This window comes from Camelus ferus, chromosome 26 (genome assembly GCF_009834535.1).
Source record: "Camelus ferus isolate YT-003-E chromosome 26, BCGSAC_Cfer_1.0, whole genome shotgun sequence".
Lineage (NCBI taxonomy): Eukaryota > Metazoa > Chordata > Mammalia > Artiodactyla > Camelidae > Camelus > Camelus ferus.
The window spans coordinates 901,319-923,301 of record NC_045721.1 but is presented as its reverse complement, the minus strand read 5'-3'; the positions used below and the strand labels follow the sequence as shown (position 1 = coordinate 923,301).

The 21,983-nt window shown below is 52.2% G+C and overlaps 1 protein-coding gene across 5 annotated transcripts in view; it reads right to left on the bottom strand.

Moving 5' to 3' along the window:
- The window catches only part of CSGALNACT1 (chondroitin sulfate N-acetylgalactosaminyltransferase 1), a 257,088-nt gene that overhangs the window by 52,331 nt on the left and 182,774 nt on the right, over positions 1–21,983 (bottom strand). For all 5 annotated transcript variants that reach the window (XM_032468711.1, XM_032468712.1, XM_032468710.1 and 2 more), the window contains one exon: positions 15,089–15,981. In XM_032468711.1, coding sequence (XP_032324602.1) covers positions 15,089–15,683 — 595 coding nt within the window. In that variant the 5' untranslated portion in view covers positions 15,684–15,981. The remainder of the gene's footprint in view (positions 1–15,088; positions 15,982–21,983) is intronic.

Sequence of the window (21,983 nt, the reverse complement as noted above, 5' to 3'; positions counted from 1 at the left end):
GGACCCAGCTGGTGTCAGAGAGCTGCTTGCTGGATGTGTGAGAAAAACCCCACACACACGTTGGAACTGGGTATAGAAGCCTTTACCTGTCCAGGAGTCACAGTGGAACCGGAGGGTTCTCATCTTACAGACCAAGACTGTCAGAAATTAACTATGCACAGTTGTGACTGCGTAAATATGTCCAAGGAGAAACACTGGCCCTGTCTGAAGGGCAGAGATGTACCTCCAGGTACAGAACGGAAATGAGAGGTGGGGAGGCCGGGGCACCAAAGACAGGTCAACAGCAAAGAGAGTGCTGGGCATCACGGTGGGGGGAGGGTGTCCTTGGGGGAGAAGGAAGATGAGAGAAGCAGGATGATTACTAAAATAGAAACGCCAAGTGCACATTAAATTAGCTTTCTACTTTGAAGACTCAAATCAAACACACAGAGATACAAAGGAATAAAAGTATCATATGAAACCATCACTGTCACACATTCATTGGCTAGTACAGTGGATATTTTTATGTGTTTAGACCTTAAATCCTCAGTCTTTCTCTCAGAGGAAAAACATCAAATGAGCAAGTTCACTCATCACTTTGCAGAGTCATCCTCTCCTTCCTCCAGTGCTGGCTAATCCTCTACCTGTGCTCCTGTGAAATCATTTATTCATTCAAGAAACATTTTTCAACAGCTACATCCAAGGCACTCCGCTTAGTGTTAGTGGTATGAGGGATGGTCCCCCGTCTCAGTCCAGTGAAGGACCCAGAGAACTCAGCCATCACAGGACACGGTGCTATGAAAGAGGGGTGCATGGGGTCTGCACCCCCAGGGCCACACCTTGTGTTTTCACCAGCTCCCTCGACAAAGACATGGTTCCAGAATCCTGCTAGAAGAGTTGAGGACCTCCAATTTTACATGGAAAACAAACAAAAACCTTCTTCCTCCATCTCTTTGCCAGGAACTGTTCACTTGGGAAGCCACGCCAAGCTACTCTCAGTCGGCTGCAATGATTCATGCACACACACCTAGCCCTGCGATTTCTACCCAGAGCCTCTGTCCACAACTTGAATGGCCCACGTGGAAGCGAAATTCTACTCCCAGCTCAGAAGACAAGCAACTGCCTCCGCGGGCTAACTACCACACGGGCCATCTGTTCTCTCGACATCCCCAAATATCTCTTAACTTTAGATTCAACGAGGAGAGCCAGCAGCGTTCAGAGGCCGACCCTGATCAGCAGCCCTGCTCTTCCCCCTGACTTCCCAGCGCCTCTGGAAATAGCACCCGGAACAGTCCTAATTTCAGCGGCTAAATATACGGTGCGGCAGGCGGACCCAGTACAGATGGGAGCCACGTGTGCGAGGCTGCCGGGCGCCCGCTAGCTGTCACAAACCGGCTGCAAGACATATTTTTGGAAAAGGGAGAGATAGGCTTTAAAAAAAAAAAGTGCCACTGACAGTAGGGTCTTTTTTGAAGAGGAGGAAGAGGGGCTTTGCGCTCCTTCCTCTTGACACGTGAAACTCCCGTTCCTCTCATAGGAGTCCCAGGAGGGCTTTTCAGAAAGTCAGAAAACAGAGTAAGATGCCACGGGGACAGACCGGGACCCCAGAGCTGCCAGCGATGTCAGGGAGGACAGGTTCCACCAAACTGCTGTTCAGGGGCCATGGGACCCAGAGCCACCGTCCTGCAGGGCTGGGATGAGGGTCAACATCCGGCTTTCTGCCGAGTCCCCCACTCCCTGCAGCCTGGATGCCTGCACTCGATCAGGACAAGGGTGGGAAAGGGCTTAGGACGTAAAGAAGCTGTGCTCAAACCTCTCCCAAGACGCTGATCCTCCCCCTCCTAAGAACCACCCTCACCTCCGCATGCTGGCTGCCTCCTCCTGGCATGGCATTTAGGGTAAAGACTGGTCAAACAGGAAACGAACTACGGTTACCAAAGGGGAGAGCAGGGGGCGGGGGAGGGATAAACCTGGAATTTGGAATTAACAGCTACACACCGCTATGTATAAAATAGACAAACAGTAAGGACCTGAGTACTGCACAGCACAGGGAACTGTATTCAGTACCTTCTAACAGCCTATCATGGAAAAGAATCTGAAATATACACCATATGTATATATATACACACACACATAAACTGAATCACTTTGCTATACCCCTGAAATGAACACAATATTGTAAATTAAGTACATGTCAATTAAAAAGTGGTTTTAAAAAAAAGATTGGTCAAGACTGAGAAAGTGACCTGCAGTGTTTTTTCTCTTGTAGATTCTCCAGAAGCAGGACAGAAGGGCATTTATTACCACCACCTCGAATTCTGCGTCGTTTCAACCACAGCATTTTGTTACTTTGAGATCGAACACTACTTTCTTTTTTAATCACGTCAGCGTGACTCAAGCATTGCTACGCCCTCCTGCAAAGGGTAAGAGCAACAGATTTTCAAAGCAGAGTATTTGGAAGCACAGGACCACCCAGCATCCCACCACTCGGGGGTAAAACTGTCAATGTTCTGACACAGTATTTTCATCCTCTTAATCTTTCTTCTTCTCTTGTTTTTTTTTTTTTCAAATTACCACTTCTTTTGAAAGGCACTAGTAAACATTTATTATTTTTTAACAGCAGCTTGTTTTTATTTTATATTGAGATATAGTTGATTTTACAATATTATATTAGTCTTTCTTCTTAACACAGATAGATGTAAACTTTACGATTCTTTTCCATTTTAAATTGTGACAATGGCTTTGCCCCATATGACTTAATAGCTACTGAATAAATGACTTTTAGTTGCTGTGCAACATCCCGCTCTAAAGATACCACATGATCTCACCAGTCTCCTGTGTCAGGCATTTGGGTTGTTCCTATTTTTCCACTGTTATAACAACTACTACGGTGAACATTCTCGATGTTAAGTATCCATGGGCATTTCTGAGAGTAGGTTTTCAGAGATGAAAACACCGGGAACCGGTGTGAGCATCCTACAGGCTCTTGACGCGAACGCCCTCAGAGAGCGGTGCGCTCACGCACGTTCACGTTGCCAGGTCTAAGTGTTCATTTCACCGGGTACCGTCCTTTTTTAAATTACAGCAACTTAGTATTCACCTTCTGTTTTACTTTCTCACGTTTTCATGTATTCGTATGGAGTTTGGGATTGACAGAACACACCACTATGTATAAAACAGACAAACTCGTGTCTCTTCCTCCCTGATCTGTTCATCTTTTGCCCATTTATCCTTCACTCTTTGCATTTGATGTATGTCTCTCTGTGATTCGATAATCTGCAAAGGACATGACTGACTCTGAGCAGATCTGGTACATAACTGAAGGGTACTAAGACATACTCTTACCTCCACACACTAACACGAGGCCCTGCAGTCTGCTACTTTTCATGAATTCCAGCGTAATTTTGCTTGTGGGTAAAAGTTAGTGAGAGTCATGACTTCATTAAACATGGAGGGAAAGCCAAAGTACATTCTGTACTGTTAATAAGCCCTATTTACTTATGGACCATAAACGTTCGGCCATGAACTTGAGTAACACGTTTAAACTACAGCCTTAAAGGAACCTTGGTAACTAGTGAGATTCCTTTAGAAAATGTCTAGAAATGTGTAGTATTTTAGTAACAAAATATTATCTACATGAGAACCGTGAAGGCTCCTTTCAGAGCAGCACAGCCCTCATCCTGGGGTCGACCAGCATTCTGCGGGCTTGGCCTGACACGCAGCAGACGTTCAGTAAACGTCTGCTGAGTAACTGTCCCAGGGTGCTGACCTCGCTGCCTCCCCAGGTCCCGGCTCACAGCTCCTGACCTGACTCAGAGCGCATCTCCTGCCTGTTCTCTGCGTCGGGTGGAACCCCACACCTCTATCCACGTCCACCCCCTTGGACTCTGCGCCATCTGCCCTGCTCAGGCCGCCCTTCCTGTGTCGGGCTTGACACCCCGGTCAGACCGGGTTTGGCCCTGAAAGCTTTCGTCCACTTCAGTGCCAGCTGGAGGCCCCACTGTGCTTTGGTCTCACAGCTGGTCCACACTGCAGCCCGGCTCGTGGGCCTCCAGTGACAGCCACCGGCCAGCGAGGGCACACCAGCTTTTGGTTCTGAGGCTTGAATGTGCACCTTCAGACAAATGACAGCGTATTTGGAAGATTATTTCCAGATTGGAAATTTCATTTTTAAGGCAGTCACTTGACTATGGTCAAAAACAGGTAAAACAGATTTTTCCTATTTCTGTCTCTTGCATTCATCTTATAGTAAAAAGAAGACGAGGTCTTCCTTCTTTCAGCCTCTGCCCTAAACCCCCGCCCTGTGTCTGCACATACACGTCTTACACGAGGCTGTGATTTAGCGCTTATGTAAGGGGGGGAGAGTTCCGACACCACGGCGGCCTTAAATTCCTCTCTGAAAAAGCTGTGATGTAAGTAAATACGTTCACAGTAGCTTGTGCATTACACACTCCTGAGCGATGTCTACAAAGAGCCCCGGGCTCTCTGGATAGACCGCAAGCAGACCACCCGTGACATCGTAGGTATGTCCCCAAGAGGTGTACCTCCTGCCCCACGCAGCAGCCCTGGCTCAGCAGCCTTCACCATCCCCACTGTGTCTGAGGCCTTTTCATTAGCCTCCTAGCCTGCCTGCCTTTTTTTTTTTTGAGGACAGAGATTACGTCATATTTATTTTTATTTATTTGTAAGTGGCTTTACTGAGATGTAATTCACATACCAAAACAATTCACCATTTCAAGGGTGTGAATTGATTTTTTTTTTTTTTACTACAGTCACAGAGTCGTGCCATCATCACCAGAAAGTAACTTTAGAGTATTTGCTCTCCCTAAAAAAGAAACCCTGCACCTACTGGCAGTCACTCCTCATCCCCACCCACCTGGAGTCCTAGACAACCGAGAATCTACTTTCTGTCCCTAAAGACTTGCCTGTTCTGCACATTTCTTACAAGTGGAGTGATGCACTATGTGGTCTCTATGGTCAGTCACTTTATATGAGTAAGTCACACTTTGTTTATCAGCCCGTCCACTGATGGACACGTGGCTGTTTCCACCATTTGGCTGTTGTGAACAAGGTCGCCCTGAGCATCCGCGGACAAGTTTTTGTTTGAACGTTGGCTCTCGTTTCTCTCGGGGTTCTGCCTAGGAGTGGAGCTGCTGGTCATCCGACAACTCTCTGGTTTACATTTTGAGGAACTGCCCAGTGCTTTCCCCAACCTGCTGCTGCTCTCAACCCACTGGAACGTCCCCTCTGTTCTGCTATCACAGTGACCCGGCGGGAAAACCTAACAGCTACCCAAACTGGTCAGTAGTGCCAGATACTGGGCAAGATGAACCCGAGACCTTAAAATGCACATGAACCCTGGAGAGTCTTGGTTCTGCCTAATCCTTCAGGGATGTCTTCTTGCCACCCCTCCTCCCACCCAGGCCTACCATGCTCTTAGGACCCCCACCCAGCATTTCCTGATTGCTCGTAGCTTGGAGTACACCGGGCTCTGACAAGCCTCCACATCTCACCCATTTTACTCCTGCTGCCTAAAGCACTCCCCTCCCCACAGCACACACACATTCCTGGCCTGAGCCAACTCCTACTCATCCTTCAAAACCCTTCTCTGGGATGCCCTTTCTTACTGTGCCACTCTACGGCTGATCCTTCTCCTCTGCACCACTTGATTAAAGTGTGACCCTGTGCTGTCATCGCTCTGTGAGGGCAGAGACTGTATGTGTGACTTTGTCCACCCCCAGCACGGGTGAGGCTGGGTGCATAGGGGCCTGCCCAAAGGATAAACAGACCCCGAATATCCAAGTCTTTAAAAATCTCACAGCTTAAGTCTCCCACTACCCAGCTATTCCTACATTTAACAAGCTGTGCTGTTTCAAGTCCTGCTTCACCTAATTACCACCTCCTGTGATTTCATTTCCCCTTGGCTCTGTTCTCTAATATCAGCATCCGCCCCACACATACTTTCACATGAAGTCACCTCTCAAAATTGCATTTTCCATGCCAATTGCTAAACCCATGGAATCCCCAAGGTTGGAAGAGTCTTTTCCTCCCTTCGTCTATGTCCACAGCAAAGAGAGGAGGCTGGGGCAGCAGGAGGGCGGGCGTTCCCACGGGGGAGCCCCCTTCCTGCTGTTGACCCCTCCCCACTTCAGCTGTAGGAGCTGCTGTAACGAGAAGGAAGACATCCGGGCTGAGGCCCAGCAGCCCTCCCGCGCTGAACAGGAACAACCCCACCTCCCTGTGGACGTCGCCCTCCGCTCAGCAGCCCCAGTGCAAACAGACGGAGAGAGAGGAGGCCTGTGTCACAGACCCCTCTCCTTGCTTACAACGGAAGCAAAACAAAAAATCACCTCCTCACTGCCACCCATGTGCTCCCTTCCCCCAGAGGAATCAGACAGAGTCCAACTCGGGGAGCAGAGAAAGGCTGGTGGCTGCCCACAGAGACGTCCATGGTGCAGAGGAAACGGGGTGGGGGGTCCTCTATTTGCAAATGGGTTGTGTTCAAAAGTTTAAGTGTAAATCACTCAGAAAGCATAGAAATGATGTGATCTGTTGTGGGGACGTGCTCAGAGCAGCCCACAGAGACCTCTGGAACCCATCACGTGCCTGTGGCAATGCACTTACATGCTGTCCACAGACCCAAGCCCACCACTGTGAAATCCAGGCACCGTTATGGCTCCACAAGCCAGCACAGCATCTGGACAGGAAGCAGGACCATTCCTCCCCAGAGGCAGGGGACAAGGGAGCCGCGGGTCACCTGTTGAGGGCTCCTGGGGGTGGGGGGTGGGGCACAGGCTACAGGGAAGGAAGGAGGAAGGAAGGCAGGCAGCCAGGCAGGCAGGCAGACAATTGCCTGGGACAGAGCCCCAGGAAGCATCAGGACAGGATGCCAATGAGAGAGCAGAGCCTCCTGGGGTTTTCAAGTCTTGGCTTTAGTTCCTAAAGCAGGGTTTGTGCTGAGCGGTGACAAAGAGGTGGGGCCGTGGGAGCCAGTTTCAGCCACCAAAGTGTCTCCAGGCCTGCGGGGCAGGGGTGGACGGGGTGGGATGCAGGGAGTAGGTGGATGTTTGATGTTTGATGAACAGGATACCTTTCCCCCTTTCCCTTCCCCCTCCTCCCCTTTAACTCCCGAAGCCAGCTCACCCAGGACTCCTACCAGGACCAGCATGAGGGGGACGGGGATTCTAGGCAGAACAAGGTGAAAGGCAGAAAGGGATGGAAAATAATAACCCCAAATCCTGGCAATGAGGAAGACAGGGGTGGCTCAACCCACCAGTATGGGGACGTGTGCTTGGAAATTACCAACTGTCATAGTAATTTTACTTTGTATGATGATACGGCATATGAGAGATGAAATGCAAGTGCCCAACACTGAAACATTAAAGCTCAAATAAAGAATAGATATATGGCACAAGGCAGGTTTTAAGCAACGGTGTCATCTCTGACTTGTGGCCATAGAGCAGGGACCACGGGATTTGAGGATTCTGCTCAGAGGACGTGGGAGGTCACAACGATCCCACAGGTGAGTGAACGCAAGGCAATCCAGCTCTTTGACATCGCTGGATTGTGCATTTTGGTTGAAACTAGACTGTGAAAAGATATTACTGACTTACAGAGAAATGGATGCAGACAAAGTAAATCAATAGATTTCAAATGATTATTTTGAGAAGTGGTTTAACACGGCTGCTTCCACTCCGGGATATAATGGGCTTGAAGACGCGTCGCTTACAACAAAAAAGAGCCAGCCTAATTTCAAGCGCAAGGCTTTTCCGAACTTGGTGGAGAGCTGAAGTCACAGCCCCAAATGTGAGGAGAGACAGGAGTGTCCGCGCAGTGGGGCAGGTGCCTCTGGACACAAGAAAAGAGAAAGTGATGAAGTGAAGAAGGCCGAGGACAGGCTGGCAGGACACGGAAGCCCCTGGGGTCCCCAGACGTGGAGAAGTCTAACCCTCCTGCAGCGCTTCCTCCAGGAACCTCACTGGGGACTCACAGAAAGTCAGAAAGAGCTTCAAAAGTGTCCACGTGGTGCAGGTCTGCGGAGGGGACAGCAGCCGTGTGGGAGGGAGAGGGGCCCTCCCCTCCTGCCCCCTTCTACAGAACAGAAACTTAACTGTTGGGCAAAGTGCAACAAATATTCTCACCCTCAAGGAACTGGCGAAAGGGCATTGCAGCTGGAGGAGGAAGGCGTAAAAAACCCTTATTCCTGGGGTGGGACAGGACACCCCACGACCCAGAGCCACGGGAGGACTGAGATTAAATCAGAACATCAGAGGCCGCCCCGCTCCCCACTGCCCTGCTCAGCTAAGCCAACAAGCTTGAATAAGAAGTGACAGCAGAGCTGCTGGGGTGGGACAGGGCAGGAGCACAAGATGACCTCCGGGTGTGGAGAAAAGGGGAGACCTCAGGTACAGGGCTGAGCGGACGGCGCTCAGGCGGGAGCACCGCCACCCTAACACAAGGAAGCCCAGGATGCACAGAGGGTAACCATGGCAACAACCAGCCTCAAGCCCCGCCCAATTCCTGCCTAGGTTCACTCGCCCTGCGTGTACACACACGTACACACACACACACACACACACACACACATGGCCTGGAAGAGGAAAACGTATGCACTATTAATCTCAGTCTTCACTAGCTACAAAAGGTTCAGCAAAGGTTATGAGGCTCAGAAAAGGCAAGAAAAAAACCAAGACACAAAGCAATCACCAAAACCAGGCTTACAGATGACGCAGGTGTTGGGGTCACCTGTCAGGGAATCTAAAGCAACTACGGACCCCATGTTCTATCCAGATGCGTTCACCTCCCTGCCCCACCCCTTTCCATGATGCTGTAGCCATCTCAGGAGAAACGCAGGTCTGAGCAGTTCAAATAAAGTTTTTTGTGCTGGAGGTGCCCAGCCCTGTGTGTTCCTCCTGGCTCCCTCTTTCTGCCCACCTCCCTCCGGGGCTCGTGTTCTCCCTTCTCTTCCTACAAAAACTTCCTCCCCAGAAAAGGTACACAAGTTACCAGTGTAGGACCTCTCCCAAGGGTCCCCACACCGTGGACGTGGTTTTAGAAGATTTCCCCACATCATCTGGGACTAGTGTATGCGTCAGAGACCCTGAGAGGTGAGAGGCCACGCGCTGCGGAGCCAAGACCCTATGGCTGGGAATCTGGGCTGGTCACGCACTAGCTCAGTGGCCTGGAGGGCGCGACGTAACCTCCGAGTTCCACACTGCCGAAAGGAGAAAACGAGCGTCCCCATCAGCGGTGGACGGGGGCACTTGATGAACCAGAGTCTGGGAAATGTCAGGAACAGGGCCTGTTGCTCAGACACAGATCAGCTGGAATAAACCCCGGGGTCCTCATCTGACCACGAGGTCCCCAGCTCTGACCTTGGGGATCTCAAGCTCTGACCAAGAGGGTTCCCATCTCTGACCACAGGGTCCCCAGCCCTGACCGTGGGGTCTCTGTCTGACCATGAGGGTTCCCAATCTGACCATGGGGCGGCTATCTGACCACAAAGTTCCCAGCCCTGACCACGGGTTCCCAATCTGACCACAAGGGTTCCCAATATGACCATGGGGTGCCCATCTGATCACAAGGCCCCTATCTGACCACAAGGTCCCAGCCCGGATCACAGGGTCCTTATCTGACCACAACATCCCCAACTCTGACCACAGGGACCTCCAAGATGCAGAGCTGAGCTCACTGCCTTCAGGAAGGAGAGACCATCCGAATGCAGATCCAGATGATTCTAGGAGCTAACCCTTTGGCCCGGCCGCCAGGTCCACATGTCCTACATTCTTAGTGACTCAGGTCTGCCCGCTGGCTAGGCTGGGCTCCACCCTAACCCCACACCCTAATCCTACTCCCAAGTCAGTTGGCTTTCCACCCCCCGCCATCTATCCACCACGCCTTGCTCCCCCCCAAGTAACCCCTTCTCCCCTCCCAGATGGCTCAGGTCCCACCTCCTCCCATGTCTCCCCAGACCCCCCAGTGGTGCCCATGCACCAGTTCTGAGGCCCACGTGCCAAAAGCCGGTTCCCACCTCTGACCCTCAGTCACTCAGAGCTTTGTCTCCTCACGTGGGTCATCAGGTCCTTCAGGCCTGAGGCCTGGCTCCATTCTTCCCCAGCCCTTCAAACAGTGGGGGATGCTCTGCACACACAGCAGGTGTCCCATCCACACCTTGGTGAAGCCTTGGCATCTCAGGACCTCATCTCAGAGCCCCCCAGAGGACAAACTCAGGATCTTGTTAAAAACCTACAGATCCTTTCTGCAAACACCACTTCCTACCCAATGTGGATGACAGGCTGGGGCTGCCCCAGTCCCGGGAGGCCCCCCTCTCACTCCCACAGAGTGTGTGTCCTTCCGACATGTGAGGTCCTCCCTGAATCCGACCTCTGCTCACTACTCCCGCTCAAAGTGGCCAAGTTCCTCTGTCCTAGACACGCCCATAGCGTCACATGCTCTCTCTTATAGCATATTCTTACCAGAAAATGGGAGGCAGGAAGAACAGTGATATCTCAGTTAAAAAAAAAAATTCCCTGGGAACTAAATTGCTTTGAATGAGTCCAATAAAAACACTAACAACAAATTTATCATAAAACAAGGTAAGCCTTGCTAGCTTCTGCAGTCTTGCTACAAAATACGCCATGCACACAGTACATATGTCCATTAGGGGACCCGTCTGTGCAGGCAGACCCCTGGGGGTCCCCGGGGCTGGCCCTGAGCGACTGTCGAGCTGTACAGCATCCTCATCCCATCTCCATGTCTCTCCTCCTCTGTCCTCTCTGCCCTGGAAGCTGGCCGGCTGCCTAGCTTGCAGGGCCCAGAGCAAGATGAAAATGCAGGGTCCCTTGTTCAAAACTTACTGAGGCTTTCAGGATATCCTGAGACAGCAGCACACCTATCCTGGCAGGAGGCTCTTCCTCGCCCCACCCTGAAGAAGGGCTGGGGGTCCCACCCCATGGAATCGCACTGAGGCTACAGTCCCTCTCACCTCCCACCAGAAGAACTCCCTCTACAGTGCAGCCTCAAACCATCGGTTTGCATTTAAGCCCCTTAGCTCTGATTTTGGAATCAAAAGTATTTCTTCTCCTTAAAGGACCTTAAAGCATCAGCAAACAAATGAGATTCAAGGAAGGAACCAGGACAGAGGTCGGGGTGGGGTGACAGAGGAACCTAGCATCTCGCAGGCCTGCTCGGAACCTGACAGTGAACCAGTGTGGTTCCTCGGCACATGCGCCGTGAGGGCATGTCGGAAGGGCTGTCCTGAGTTCTCCCGCCCTCACCTCCCGGGAGATGCTGGCTGAGAACTGAGGCCCAGCTCAGGACCTGAAGTCCTCCGTCTATCTGGCCACAGCAGTCTCCCTGAACCACTCCTTCCTCTACAGCCACCCACTGCACAGACTCCCCGCTCTCCCTCATCTGCCCCGCGATCCCCAGATGCCCGGAGACACATCCGAACGCCTGCCTCGCCTTTTCTCCCCAGGTCGCAAAGGAGCATCTCGCTGAAATGCATGCTGAGCATCCCAGTCCCCGGCACCTGGCCCTCCCGGCACCAGGACCTGGGACTGGACTTGGGACTTGACTCGCCTGAAAAACCTTACTTAGCAACGTGGTTGCAGGGGTTCCCTTAGAGGCTATGCTGAGAAGCCGGTAATGGACGGAGAGGACTCAGGATCTCACCTGGCGCCTCAGCCTCCCAGAAGCATGAGGTCTTGGCTGCCAGGCAGGAGGCTGGGGCTTACGAGGCAGCAGCCATGAAGGTTTCACTGTTGTTCCGCATTCCCTTGTTTTAAAACGTACCTCAGGGCACCATCCACATCTTCACTTTCCTGTGGCTCATGGCTTGGCTCCATCTCACCCCCAAATCAAGTCTTTTGGTATCTGACCCACTCTTACCACCACTAACCCTGCAAAAGCTGGAGGAGGGGGAGCTGGCCGGGCCAGCGGCCAAAAGCTGTGCCACTGACACTTAAATAGGAGTCTGTGTGTCCCGTCGTGAAGGAGAAACCAGACCGCCAGCACGACGAGGGGTCTTCCGTTCGTGTGACAAGGCTTCCTCGGGCATGGGGTCTGACTGCGCTTTTCTGCTTTATCTTCCTTTCCCAGATGGTTGGTAATAACAACAAAAAATCCTGTTATTATGTGAGAATTCAATGCGAAAATCAGTGCCAAGGAAACATCTGGGAAGGGAAACGGGGGAAAATGTTGTTCCCTTTAGGCTTCAGAGCCAGATAGTAATTAAATCAATACAGGTAAAAAACTGGACGGTCATCAGTAGGCGCTTCCCCTCTGCAAGCTCCACAGAACTGTAGAAAGCGGCGCGGTCAGAGGAGACCTTGCAGATAGCCCGCCTGCAGAGCAGAGCGCCCCTCAGGGGTGGGCGCTGGGCAGAGCCAGGAGGAAAACACTCAAAGCCGTGCTTTGTATTTTGCAGCAGGCGGGGCCGGGGGGCTCCTGAGGGACATCAGTCAACCTCTTAGGGACAGACGAGGAGCCCCAGTCCCCAGGAGCTGGAGGGTCTGGTCAGAGTCACACAGCACCCTGCTTGTGTTCTCATGACACCCGCCCCATAACTAGCTTCAAGTCTGCACAACAGTTACCATCCGGAAGCACTCCGAGGGCATCTATCATTATTTGTTTAAACACAGAGATTCCCCATCCTCATCACACTGGTCCGGAGCTGCGGCCTTTGGTTACAGCTCTCGGAGTTGGGGGAGCCCACGCTCCCCCGTGGATTTCTACTCAGCCACTCCCATGGTGGGGCTAACGACTCCCAAACACAAAGTCAGTCTCTCGGAGGTTATGCAACCCAAATACATTATTTTAAAGACCCACTTTACCCTTACAAGGTCCCATCACTTGCTCTCACATACTACGGAAAACATTTTACATCAGCCCCTTCCCCTCCCCTTCTTCCTCCTTCACCACGTGTAGCTCAAAGACTCTCGAACTGGGATCGAAAAGGTCTTCAAATGTAATCAGTCCAACCAACCACCTCTCTGATGCCAGACTCACAAACTGTAACCTCCTGCCCAAGTGGCCATCTAGCCAGCGGCAGAACTGTCCTAGCGATGGACTCCCGCTTTGTTCTGAGACATCACCGTCTGACAGGTACCCCTCCCGCAGAGTTTAACTCCGCCTTCCCGCAGCGCCCGGACCAGCAGATTCTGTCAGGATGCCCCGTTTCCTGAGCATGTGAAAAACTGCCTCCACAATCTTGTGTGGTAAGAATGAAGAAACAAGATAAACTATGTGCATGACAGATACGTATAAACACACTTTACGGTGTTTGTGTCTTTTTATTCATCATATGGAAACAGCTGCCTAGACCTTCCCCAAATTTGGAAGGCACGTGTGGACCGAGCTGCCCTAACTGCACAGGCTGCAGGCTGCACGGGGCCGTCACTGCTGACTGAGGACCAGAGGGCTTTTCTATTAAGATACTGTACACAGAAAAGCAGACAGACTTCAAACGTAAACGCAGATTAAAAAGCACAGGGGGAACGTTCCAAAGGGCAGGCCCTGATTTGTAATCACGTTCTCTTGAAACTGCTCCGTGTGTGGGTAGGTCTGGCAAGCATCCTCCAGGGCGAGGGGAACGAGGGTTTCCTTTTGAAGGATGTTCATGGCTCTCCCTGGGTCAGCTAGTGAGCTAGTATTTGTGGAAATGCCTCAGCAACTCTGTGAGACGGGGGTGTGGTGGGACCTGATCTCCTCAGCTCATACTGATCGCTCACCTGGGGCGTGCACTTGCTGGCTGCCCACTGCGCTCAGCGCCTTGATACCCCATAAAAATGAGTTAAAGTAAAAAAAGATCATGATGCCTGTGGACGAAAAACTGTCACTCGCTGTCTGCCTCTACAAGGACGAAGTCCCTGGTCACTGCACCTACTGACCTTCAGCGCACCCTGCAAGGAAAGACGATCAGGGTGGAGACCAGGAACAAGGCACTCTGTACGCTGGTAAAAACTGGCAGAGCAGGCCTTCAGAGAGTCAGGTATTTTCAGGAGAAGATTTTATGGGCCCAGATTCTTGCATCTCCTCATATCTAGAAAAGCACTAAAATCATTAACGGGCACATCTGCTTGTGACAAGCAGCAGCCTCTGCCAAAACGTGTGCTTGACTGCACGACCCCCCTCTTCACCAGAATCACACGCGTACTGACCTCCCCCACCTCTTCAGGGCCGTTCCTCAGAGCTGTCCAACAGGCTGCCTCCCTGGCTACAGTCCTCATTTTGCCCCAAATAAAACTTAACTCACAACTCTCAAGTTGTGCTTTCTTTTTTTTTTTTTCAGTTGTCACACCAAAAGTTTGATCTTGTGAAAGATTTCTTTACCTAGCTCTAGGCATATCAAAAATGATAACATATCCAAATTGCACGAAGCTATGGTTCACATAAAGAGGGAAAAAAAATCCTAAGACAGTAAAGTGTCCAAAGAGAATAGGCGTAAGGAGCAGCGGGAGGGTTTCTGATGTGACTGGAGAGAGTCTGTCCGGCCTGCAGGCTGAGACGGGGGTTACAGAGCCCGAGTGCCGAGCCGGGTGTGGAGGGCGGTGGACAAGCTACGTGTCTGGGAGGGTGAAGGAAGACTCTGGAATCAGGCTTCCGGGTTCAAATTCCAGCTCTGCCACTTGCTAACCTTAGGTAATTTGCTCAGGTAATCCGAACCTCTGTCCCCTCGTCCCTCAAAGGGGTCATTAGTGGAGGTAAATTTCCCAGAACAGCCCTGGGCCAACGGGAGTGGTCCGTGTTTACTACAGGCCCTCGTCTTCCTGGGCCTGACAACGGGCTGTCTCTAGACGGGCCTGCCAGAAGGCATTAAAGTAAAGTACCTATCACACTCTATTTGGGTTTCAATATTTTACGTCTTGTTTTCTTTCTTTTTAAATTAAGAGCAAGAAGTTCGACCTACTGCCCAGAAATAATGAACCTGTCCACTCAGTGACTGCAGTTTCCATGAGAAGTTAAGTGGAAGCAGATGTTTCTGAGAAAAGAAAAGCCACTTTCTGCCCTCGGTGTGGCCCACCCAAAGCTGTCCACGCGCCATCGCCATCCCGCGGGGACCGCGCCGCCTGTCCGGCTACCCTCCACCCCACCGCGCAAGCGCGCCAACCTTCGATGAAGTCCGCGGCCGTGTAGGGGCGCTGGTAGGGGCTGCCCTCGGACGGGCTGTTGAGGGCCCCCACGGCCGACTCGATGGCCTCCGCCAGCTCGTCCCGCTTGTCCTTCCGCACAGGCTTCTCCTCGGGGTGGCGGGTCAGGCCGGTCTCCAGCTGGTACACCTTCTGCAGGGTGAAGCTGTCGAAGGGCACGGCGGCGTACTCGGTGGCCTGCTTGAGGCCGGCGTGCACCTCGGCGCGGTCCACCTGCGAGCGCAGGAAGGCCAGCAGGTCGGCCTGGGCCCTCCCGGGGGCGCCCGCCAGGCGCTGCGCGACCCTGAGCTGCTCACCGCGCTCCTGCAGCTCCTCCTGGAGCTGCGCGATCTGCCTCTTGAGGCTGCCGATGTAGTCGCGCTGCTGCTGCTGCTCCTCCCAGCCCTGCAGGGCCGCCTCCTTCCCGGTGGGACCGCCGGCCCGCGGCAGCCCGCGCTGCTCGTCGTCGCCCTTCGGGGTGCAGGCCAGCATGTAGAGCACGGAGACGGCGCAGCAGAGGAGCACGAGCAAGACCACCACCCGCGAGACCCAGGCCAGCAGCCCCCGGCGAGCCATCCTCACTCCGGAGTCGGCCCTGCGGCAGCACCGGCGGCGATCATCCCAGGACGCCCGGCCGGCCACGGGCGGCCCTGGACGAGGCTACGGGCAGCACGCGGGTGGGGCCCCCGGAGCCGCTCTATCCATTTCCGTCTACACTGCGTCTTGCCCCTGCGAGTCCGGCACCACCGGGCGCGGCTTCCCGACTTCCAAAGGATGAACTTGCGGGCAGAGGCGACGAGTCAGGGGAACCCTCCAAGGTTTCACACGCATTCCCATCATAGCCTTGCGGACGGAACAGCAGCGCAGTGCGGACCTGAGAGGAAACCAGATGACAACACTTACTCAGGCTAATAACACCCTTACTTCTCTGCGCGGCCATCAATAGTCAGTAGACCTCCGTGGGGTTTATAGACGTGATTAAATAGCCTTTAATGTTTGTAAATCAGAGTGCAACGATGCACAATGGATGCAGAAAAAAGACTGGAAGAAAATATGGCAAAATGTGGATTCTCTCTGGTGGAAGGAGTCATGTTGATTTTTCTGCTGCTCTGTATTTTTCTCTACCTTACAAATGCTCCACAATCGCACATATGATTTCCATGGTTTTTAAAGGAAAAAAGCAAAATTTTAATGGCGATGAAATTGCAGACCAGGCCGGCTGGCACTGGTGGATGCAAACAGTGGGACACCCTGGGCTCCCGAGGGCGCCCCCCACCGCCGCGGCCGGGCGTAAGGCTGGCTCAGGACGTCCTCACGCTTTGGGCAGCAGGAGCACCTGAAGACTCAAAAGTGCAAATGATAAATATGGATGACAACTTATTCACAATGAGTCTGGGGAGGGTCTACCGGTCGACTTTCCAGTTGTGCCTGCAGACGGGGTGATGAGCTGACCAGAGAAAAGACAGGGCTGGGAGAACAGAGACCAGAAATCTGGCTTTGTGAGGACTCAAACCCCAAACATCCAGCCTCTGGGAGGAATCCCTGTCCTGATTGCTCGTCAGAGATACCCAGTCAGACCGCAGGGCCTTCCACACACGCTCTGCCCCTCGACTCCACTCCCGCAAACAACTGAGGCGCCACCTGGCTCTGACCCACCCCTGCCTTTCCCTGGGCACCCAGCCCTCCTATGCCTGTCCCGACACCCCTTCTCCAGTGCCCTCCCCTCCTTATCCCCTTTCCTCATCTCCCTGCCCATCTGGGCCAGAGAAAAAAAAGAAAGAAGGAATGATAAATGGATCAAATAAGATTTCTTGATTTCTTGTTTAGGGAGATTTTTATAAAATCGTTTTAGACCACTTCTCTTAAACAAGCTCCCTGAGGGTTCTGTGTCCTGGCCATTTTTATAAAAACGTGACATTTTAAATAATCCCCATCATCATAAATCACTCTTTACACAGTCTTCACCCAATCCAGAAATCCAGATTTTCTCATCTCATTTACTGCTGGTCTGTCCCCTTTACTGACTGGAGGGACGCCAGTCAATTAGCAACTACAGGACCCATGGGAGAAAGCAGAGATGACCCTTCCAGCAGCTTCCCTGGGCTGAAAACACAGTAAACAGGCTCAGTGACAATCTCAGCAGTCACCCACTATGTACCACGGCCACACACGAGAGCTCGTCTTCTATGTCGTTGGCCATGTACAGACACCACTATGGTAGCACAAGAGTTTATTTCCCAATCTTCCTTTCAAATTCAACACATAACATTCTCTTCGAAATTTCCTTTGGCCTGAAGATTCTCTCTTCTATAATTTAGAATACCTGGTTATTAGTGCTCAGTTTAAAGGGCATGGTTAGCCCTAGAAGCCTTTTCTGCGTGATGAAAAATCTTGGGATTTGTATAATTACTATAATTCTGTGATTAAAAACATCTCAGCTTGGCTACTCAGGCACCTTGCTGTTTCTAATGAAATCTCTCAGTTGAACTCATTATGTCCAAGGATTAAATTATCCAGTGAAGACACGTTATCACGTTATTCTGCTACTTTAAACTTTTACTTAAATAGGTTGTCATTAAAGGCAAAATAAGGAAATCAGAAAACAAAAATGGAACATTCAACACCATTTATTGTGCTGTGGGAACAAAGGATGCAATCTTTCAAACATGTTTTTAATGGAATAATTGTTATGTCTGCATAATAAATTAAAATCGTGTTGGTTAACTGAAGCAGTGTATTAAAGCTATGGCTAAAGAAATTTAAAACTGTACAATCAGTCTTTTGTTCTGTTCTGTAAGTCTCTTTAGAGTCCAGTCCGGCTTTTGAAATTCCCTAGTATAAACTTCAAAGTTATTTGGCATTCTGTTTTCTGGGATGTAAAAGGAGAAAAAACAAATCTTAAGAAGAACTTATTTTTTAAAAGAAATAAAAGCCACCAATAACTGCCAAAGAAGCAGTGATGGCTTTCTCTGTTTAAATGTCGGCAGCAGAACATGGACGTCAGAAACAAAACTCTGCATCTTTTAACAGTGTTTTCTGCCGGTTCTAGCGATCTAACTTGTAATCAAAACAGTAAGAGTTGGCTGCACCATGGAGGCTGGAAGACCTGCCGGCCGAAGTCAGGATGTGCTTCCTTCCCTCCCGCTTCTACGGAGACTGGGTTTTTCACCTGGCGGTGCGGAGGGTGCTTGGTAAGATCAGGTGTTACTGTACCCGTATCTACCACATACAGGAAAGAATGCCTCAGTGAGATGCAACCAGAGGCACCGGCTGTCCCTCTCTCTGCAGCGGTGTGGGAGAGTCAGGGTTAACCGGTACCGCGTGTTTACGGGCTGCGGACAGAGAGCACCGTGTAATTACCAAGCGCTATTACAAGTCGGAGACGCAGTGCGAGGACAGCTGTGGGTGATCCCAGCAGCGCTGTGCTACTACTTCAGAAACTTAGAAAAGGCACCCAGATTCCACAGGAGCTCAGCCTTTGGGGTGGCTGGAGACAGGGAGAGGGTGGAGAGCTGGATACAGCTCTGTCAGTGACCAACGTCAGGACCTACGGGAGAAGGGAGGGATGGGTTCCTATTGTTTAATTACAGAAAACCCCTCGTGCTCATTAGGTTTCTTGTCGCCTACACTTTAAACGTCCAGCCTTCCTAAGTGCCTCTCCGGGGCCTTCCTACCCCTGGCCAAATCCCCAAGGATGGTTCTGTGACGTACCTTGTCCAAAATGTTGCCCTCATTGCTTAGGCTGAAGGGACATCCAAGCTCAGGGGCTTGGCAGCCATTCTTATGATCTGTGGGCAACAAATGGCGGGAGGAGGCTTCCTCACAGGCCACAGTGAAGGCAGAGGGTGCTGCAGGGCAGGGCCTTCCGGACCACCTTAGGTGAGCCCACCCAAGCAAGGTTATTCCCCAAACTCCAAGACTGGAAAGGGGCTCTCCGTGCAGACTGACGTCCTATCACCCTTGGGGCCAGAACAACCGTAAGAACTTTCCCTGGGGTATACGGGTAGGGGGTTGCTTAAGGAATGCCTTTCTGAGCATTTAACGGCAGAGGGTCCAAAGGATACAGGGGGCCGATGCCAAGGGATCCAGCAGCAGAGGGGGTTTCTCAGACTCCAGGTGCAAGCTGTCCGACAGCCCTGACATCCTGCCCAGACCCAGAAGCATCCGGGACAGGCCCCCAGGTCTCCAAATAACACAGCAGTGGCCGGACAGTGGGTCAGAAGCCCAGTCTCTTCCATCTAGGATGTTGGCATTATCCACCCTGACTGATACCACGCACTGCATAAGAAGTCACAGAAGGGGAAAAGGGCCAAGCCAAGCACAGATTCCAGCATCAGCAAGCTCACAAGCTTGCAGAGGAACTAAGCTCTTCTCAGATAACTATAGCACGAGCCCCCAGCCGGCAAACACGATTAAAATAGAAAGTATTCATGTCGTGCTCCCACCTACCAAATGTATGGGGGGGGGGGTTGTTGAGAAGTATTAAAAAAATAAATTTCAAAATGACAAAAGCTTAAAATAAATGTTGAGAATCAACAACATTTGTTAAAATAAGGCAGAGGCACTGGTTATCATTTTATCTTAGAGTGGAAGGAGACAGGTCGAAGCCTGGTCCAGAGTCTCAGGCTCACGCAACACGGGGACAGTGGAAATGAGAGTTTCCGCAGTCGGGACAGAAGTCACTCTCTGGATGGCAGGGTGCATTTCACTCTACAGACCCTGGTGGACATTTGGTCACGAGAGCCATGGACTAGGACAGAGAGCCTGCCAAGACATGTCTGCTAGTCCAGGAGAGGCTCATGCACCACGGAGATCTGCAGGCCAGCCCAGCTCTGAGATGCTGTTGGGGGCAGCAGCAGGCAGGAAGGAGGGTGGCCTCAGGCGACACCAGGTCGGGCACCCCTACACACCACAATGACATGCCTGTGAGTGACAGAGGGGACCATTCAAGGGGCAGCAATCAATTTCCCGGGGCATCTCCACCCTGTGCGCCGGCACGGCCAGAGGAGTGGTTGGGGAAGAAAACCTGCGGTGTCCGTGGAGCCAGGAAGCGGCAGACGGAGCCCCACAGTGGGGAGCCAGCCCGCTCCTCTCCACTGCAGCAATCGGCTCTCTGACAGCGGGCACAGCTCACCTTGGGTCCAGGGATTAGCTGCACTAACAGAGCAGAAACTGAGGTCCTGTCTCTTGGGTAAACACACCGTCCTGAACCGCGCCCGGATTCTTATTCATAGTTTTCAGATGCTCTCCAAGACGTGCAGAGGAACACTGCAGACATCCCCCGGCTCAGCACCGCATTCCCAGTTCCCTCCTGAGTTTCACTCCCTGTGCGCACGGTGGCAGCCTGCACCCGGGACGGCCCTCCGTGTCCCTGCCTCCTGGTGTCACATGGTGTGTCTGCCTCCCGGTCATACTGGGGCAGATGTGAGGACTCACAACACAGGGCAGACGTGGAGGAGGTTCTGCAGAATTCAACAGAAGACCCGCAAAGCCACTGTGCGAGCGGAAGGCCCCCAGCCCGCCCCCCCTGCCTCCTGCGGAGTCTTCTCCTTCCGACTTTCTCCACCTGCGTCTCTGAAGGGAGACAAGTACCCACTGCAGCTCCAGCAGCAGCCTTGCTGAGTGCACACCCCACACTGGCTAGTTTAGGGCTGAGACGTTAAACAGCGTGAAGATGCGCAAAACGAGAGGGCACGAGCTCCCTAAACCACACGCCCTGGAAGCTGCAGGGCAGGGCTTGGCAGGTGTCGCAGAACTTTCTGGAAGGCCAGTATCTCTTCCACACCAGCTCTTGAGTCAGCCTCTGTCACATGCCAAGTGCTTTATCCTCAGGGTGTTGTGACTGAGGCGTGGAGAGAAGACCAGTGGGTGTCACTGTGCACGCAGGACCACGTGTGGGGCCAAAGTGACCTCAGGGACCCCTCCACCCCGACACCAGGCTGCCTGGCTGGAGGCTCTGGCACTGCCCACGGGCCGAGCTTGTCCACCAGCCTTGCACTCAGGGTCCCCAGCCTCCAAACCTAGTAACATAAATAGCGCATTCCAGATAGGAATGAACCTGTGGGCAAGTACCACACACATAATGTATCATTTATAAGTTATATACACGTTAAACAGTATTGTCGTATTATATATTTGCAAAACAATACTCCTAAACTAATGGAGTGTAAAAATGTTCTTAATGTCTCCTCGCCCTGGCGGACCATCCCAGGCACCTCGGGGACGCGATCCCGGCCCCCACGTCACTGCCCTCGGAACTGCCTTTCATCCCAGGGTCCCAGGACAGAGCAGCAGCCCCACTGACCTCAGGGCTCCTCCTCCTGCCTCTGGACGCCCTGACTCCGTCCCAGGGTCCCCAATACCTGCTGCCTGGTGTTGCGGCCTGGCCCCTGCCGAGACACACTTCCCTCCCTTCCAACCCAGAGGACTTGGACGTGGCTTTCAAGACGCCCTGGAGGGTCCACTCTAACCAGTGCCAGGAGCTGTTCTCTACGTCCCCAGAGGGATGGGCTGATTACCTCTGGGCTGGAGACCTCCTCGCTGGGAGGTGCCCCTCCATCCCCTCAGTAATACGTGGTCTGAAAGAATCATTCTGATTCCCTTGCCCCTATTCAGAAGCAGGAAAAGGGAAACATGGCAAAAAGAGCCGGGGGTCTGCTACTCAGAACATGAACTCACAGAGCCAAAAAGGCAGGAAACAAGCCAGTCCCTTCCTGTCCTTCTCTTCTGATTTCAGTTTCTAATTTGCTGGTGGACCTTTATAGAGAAGAATTGAAAGAGAGGGTCTTCCTGAGCACACGTGGATTTTCTTTCCCCCTGCCCACACACATGCACCGCCACCTCTATCCTTACTTCCAGAAGGATCCAAGGAGGTGG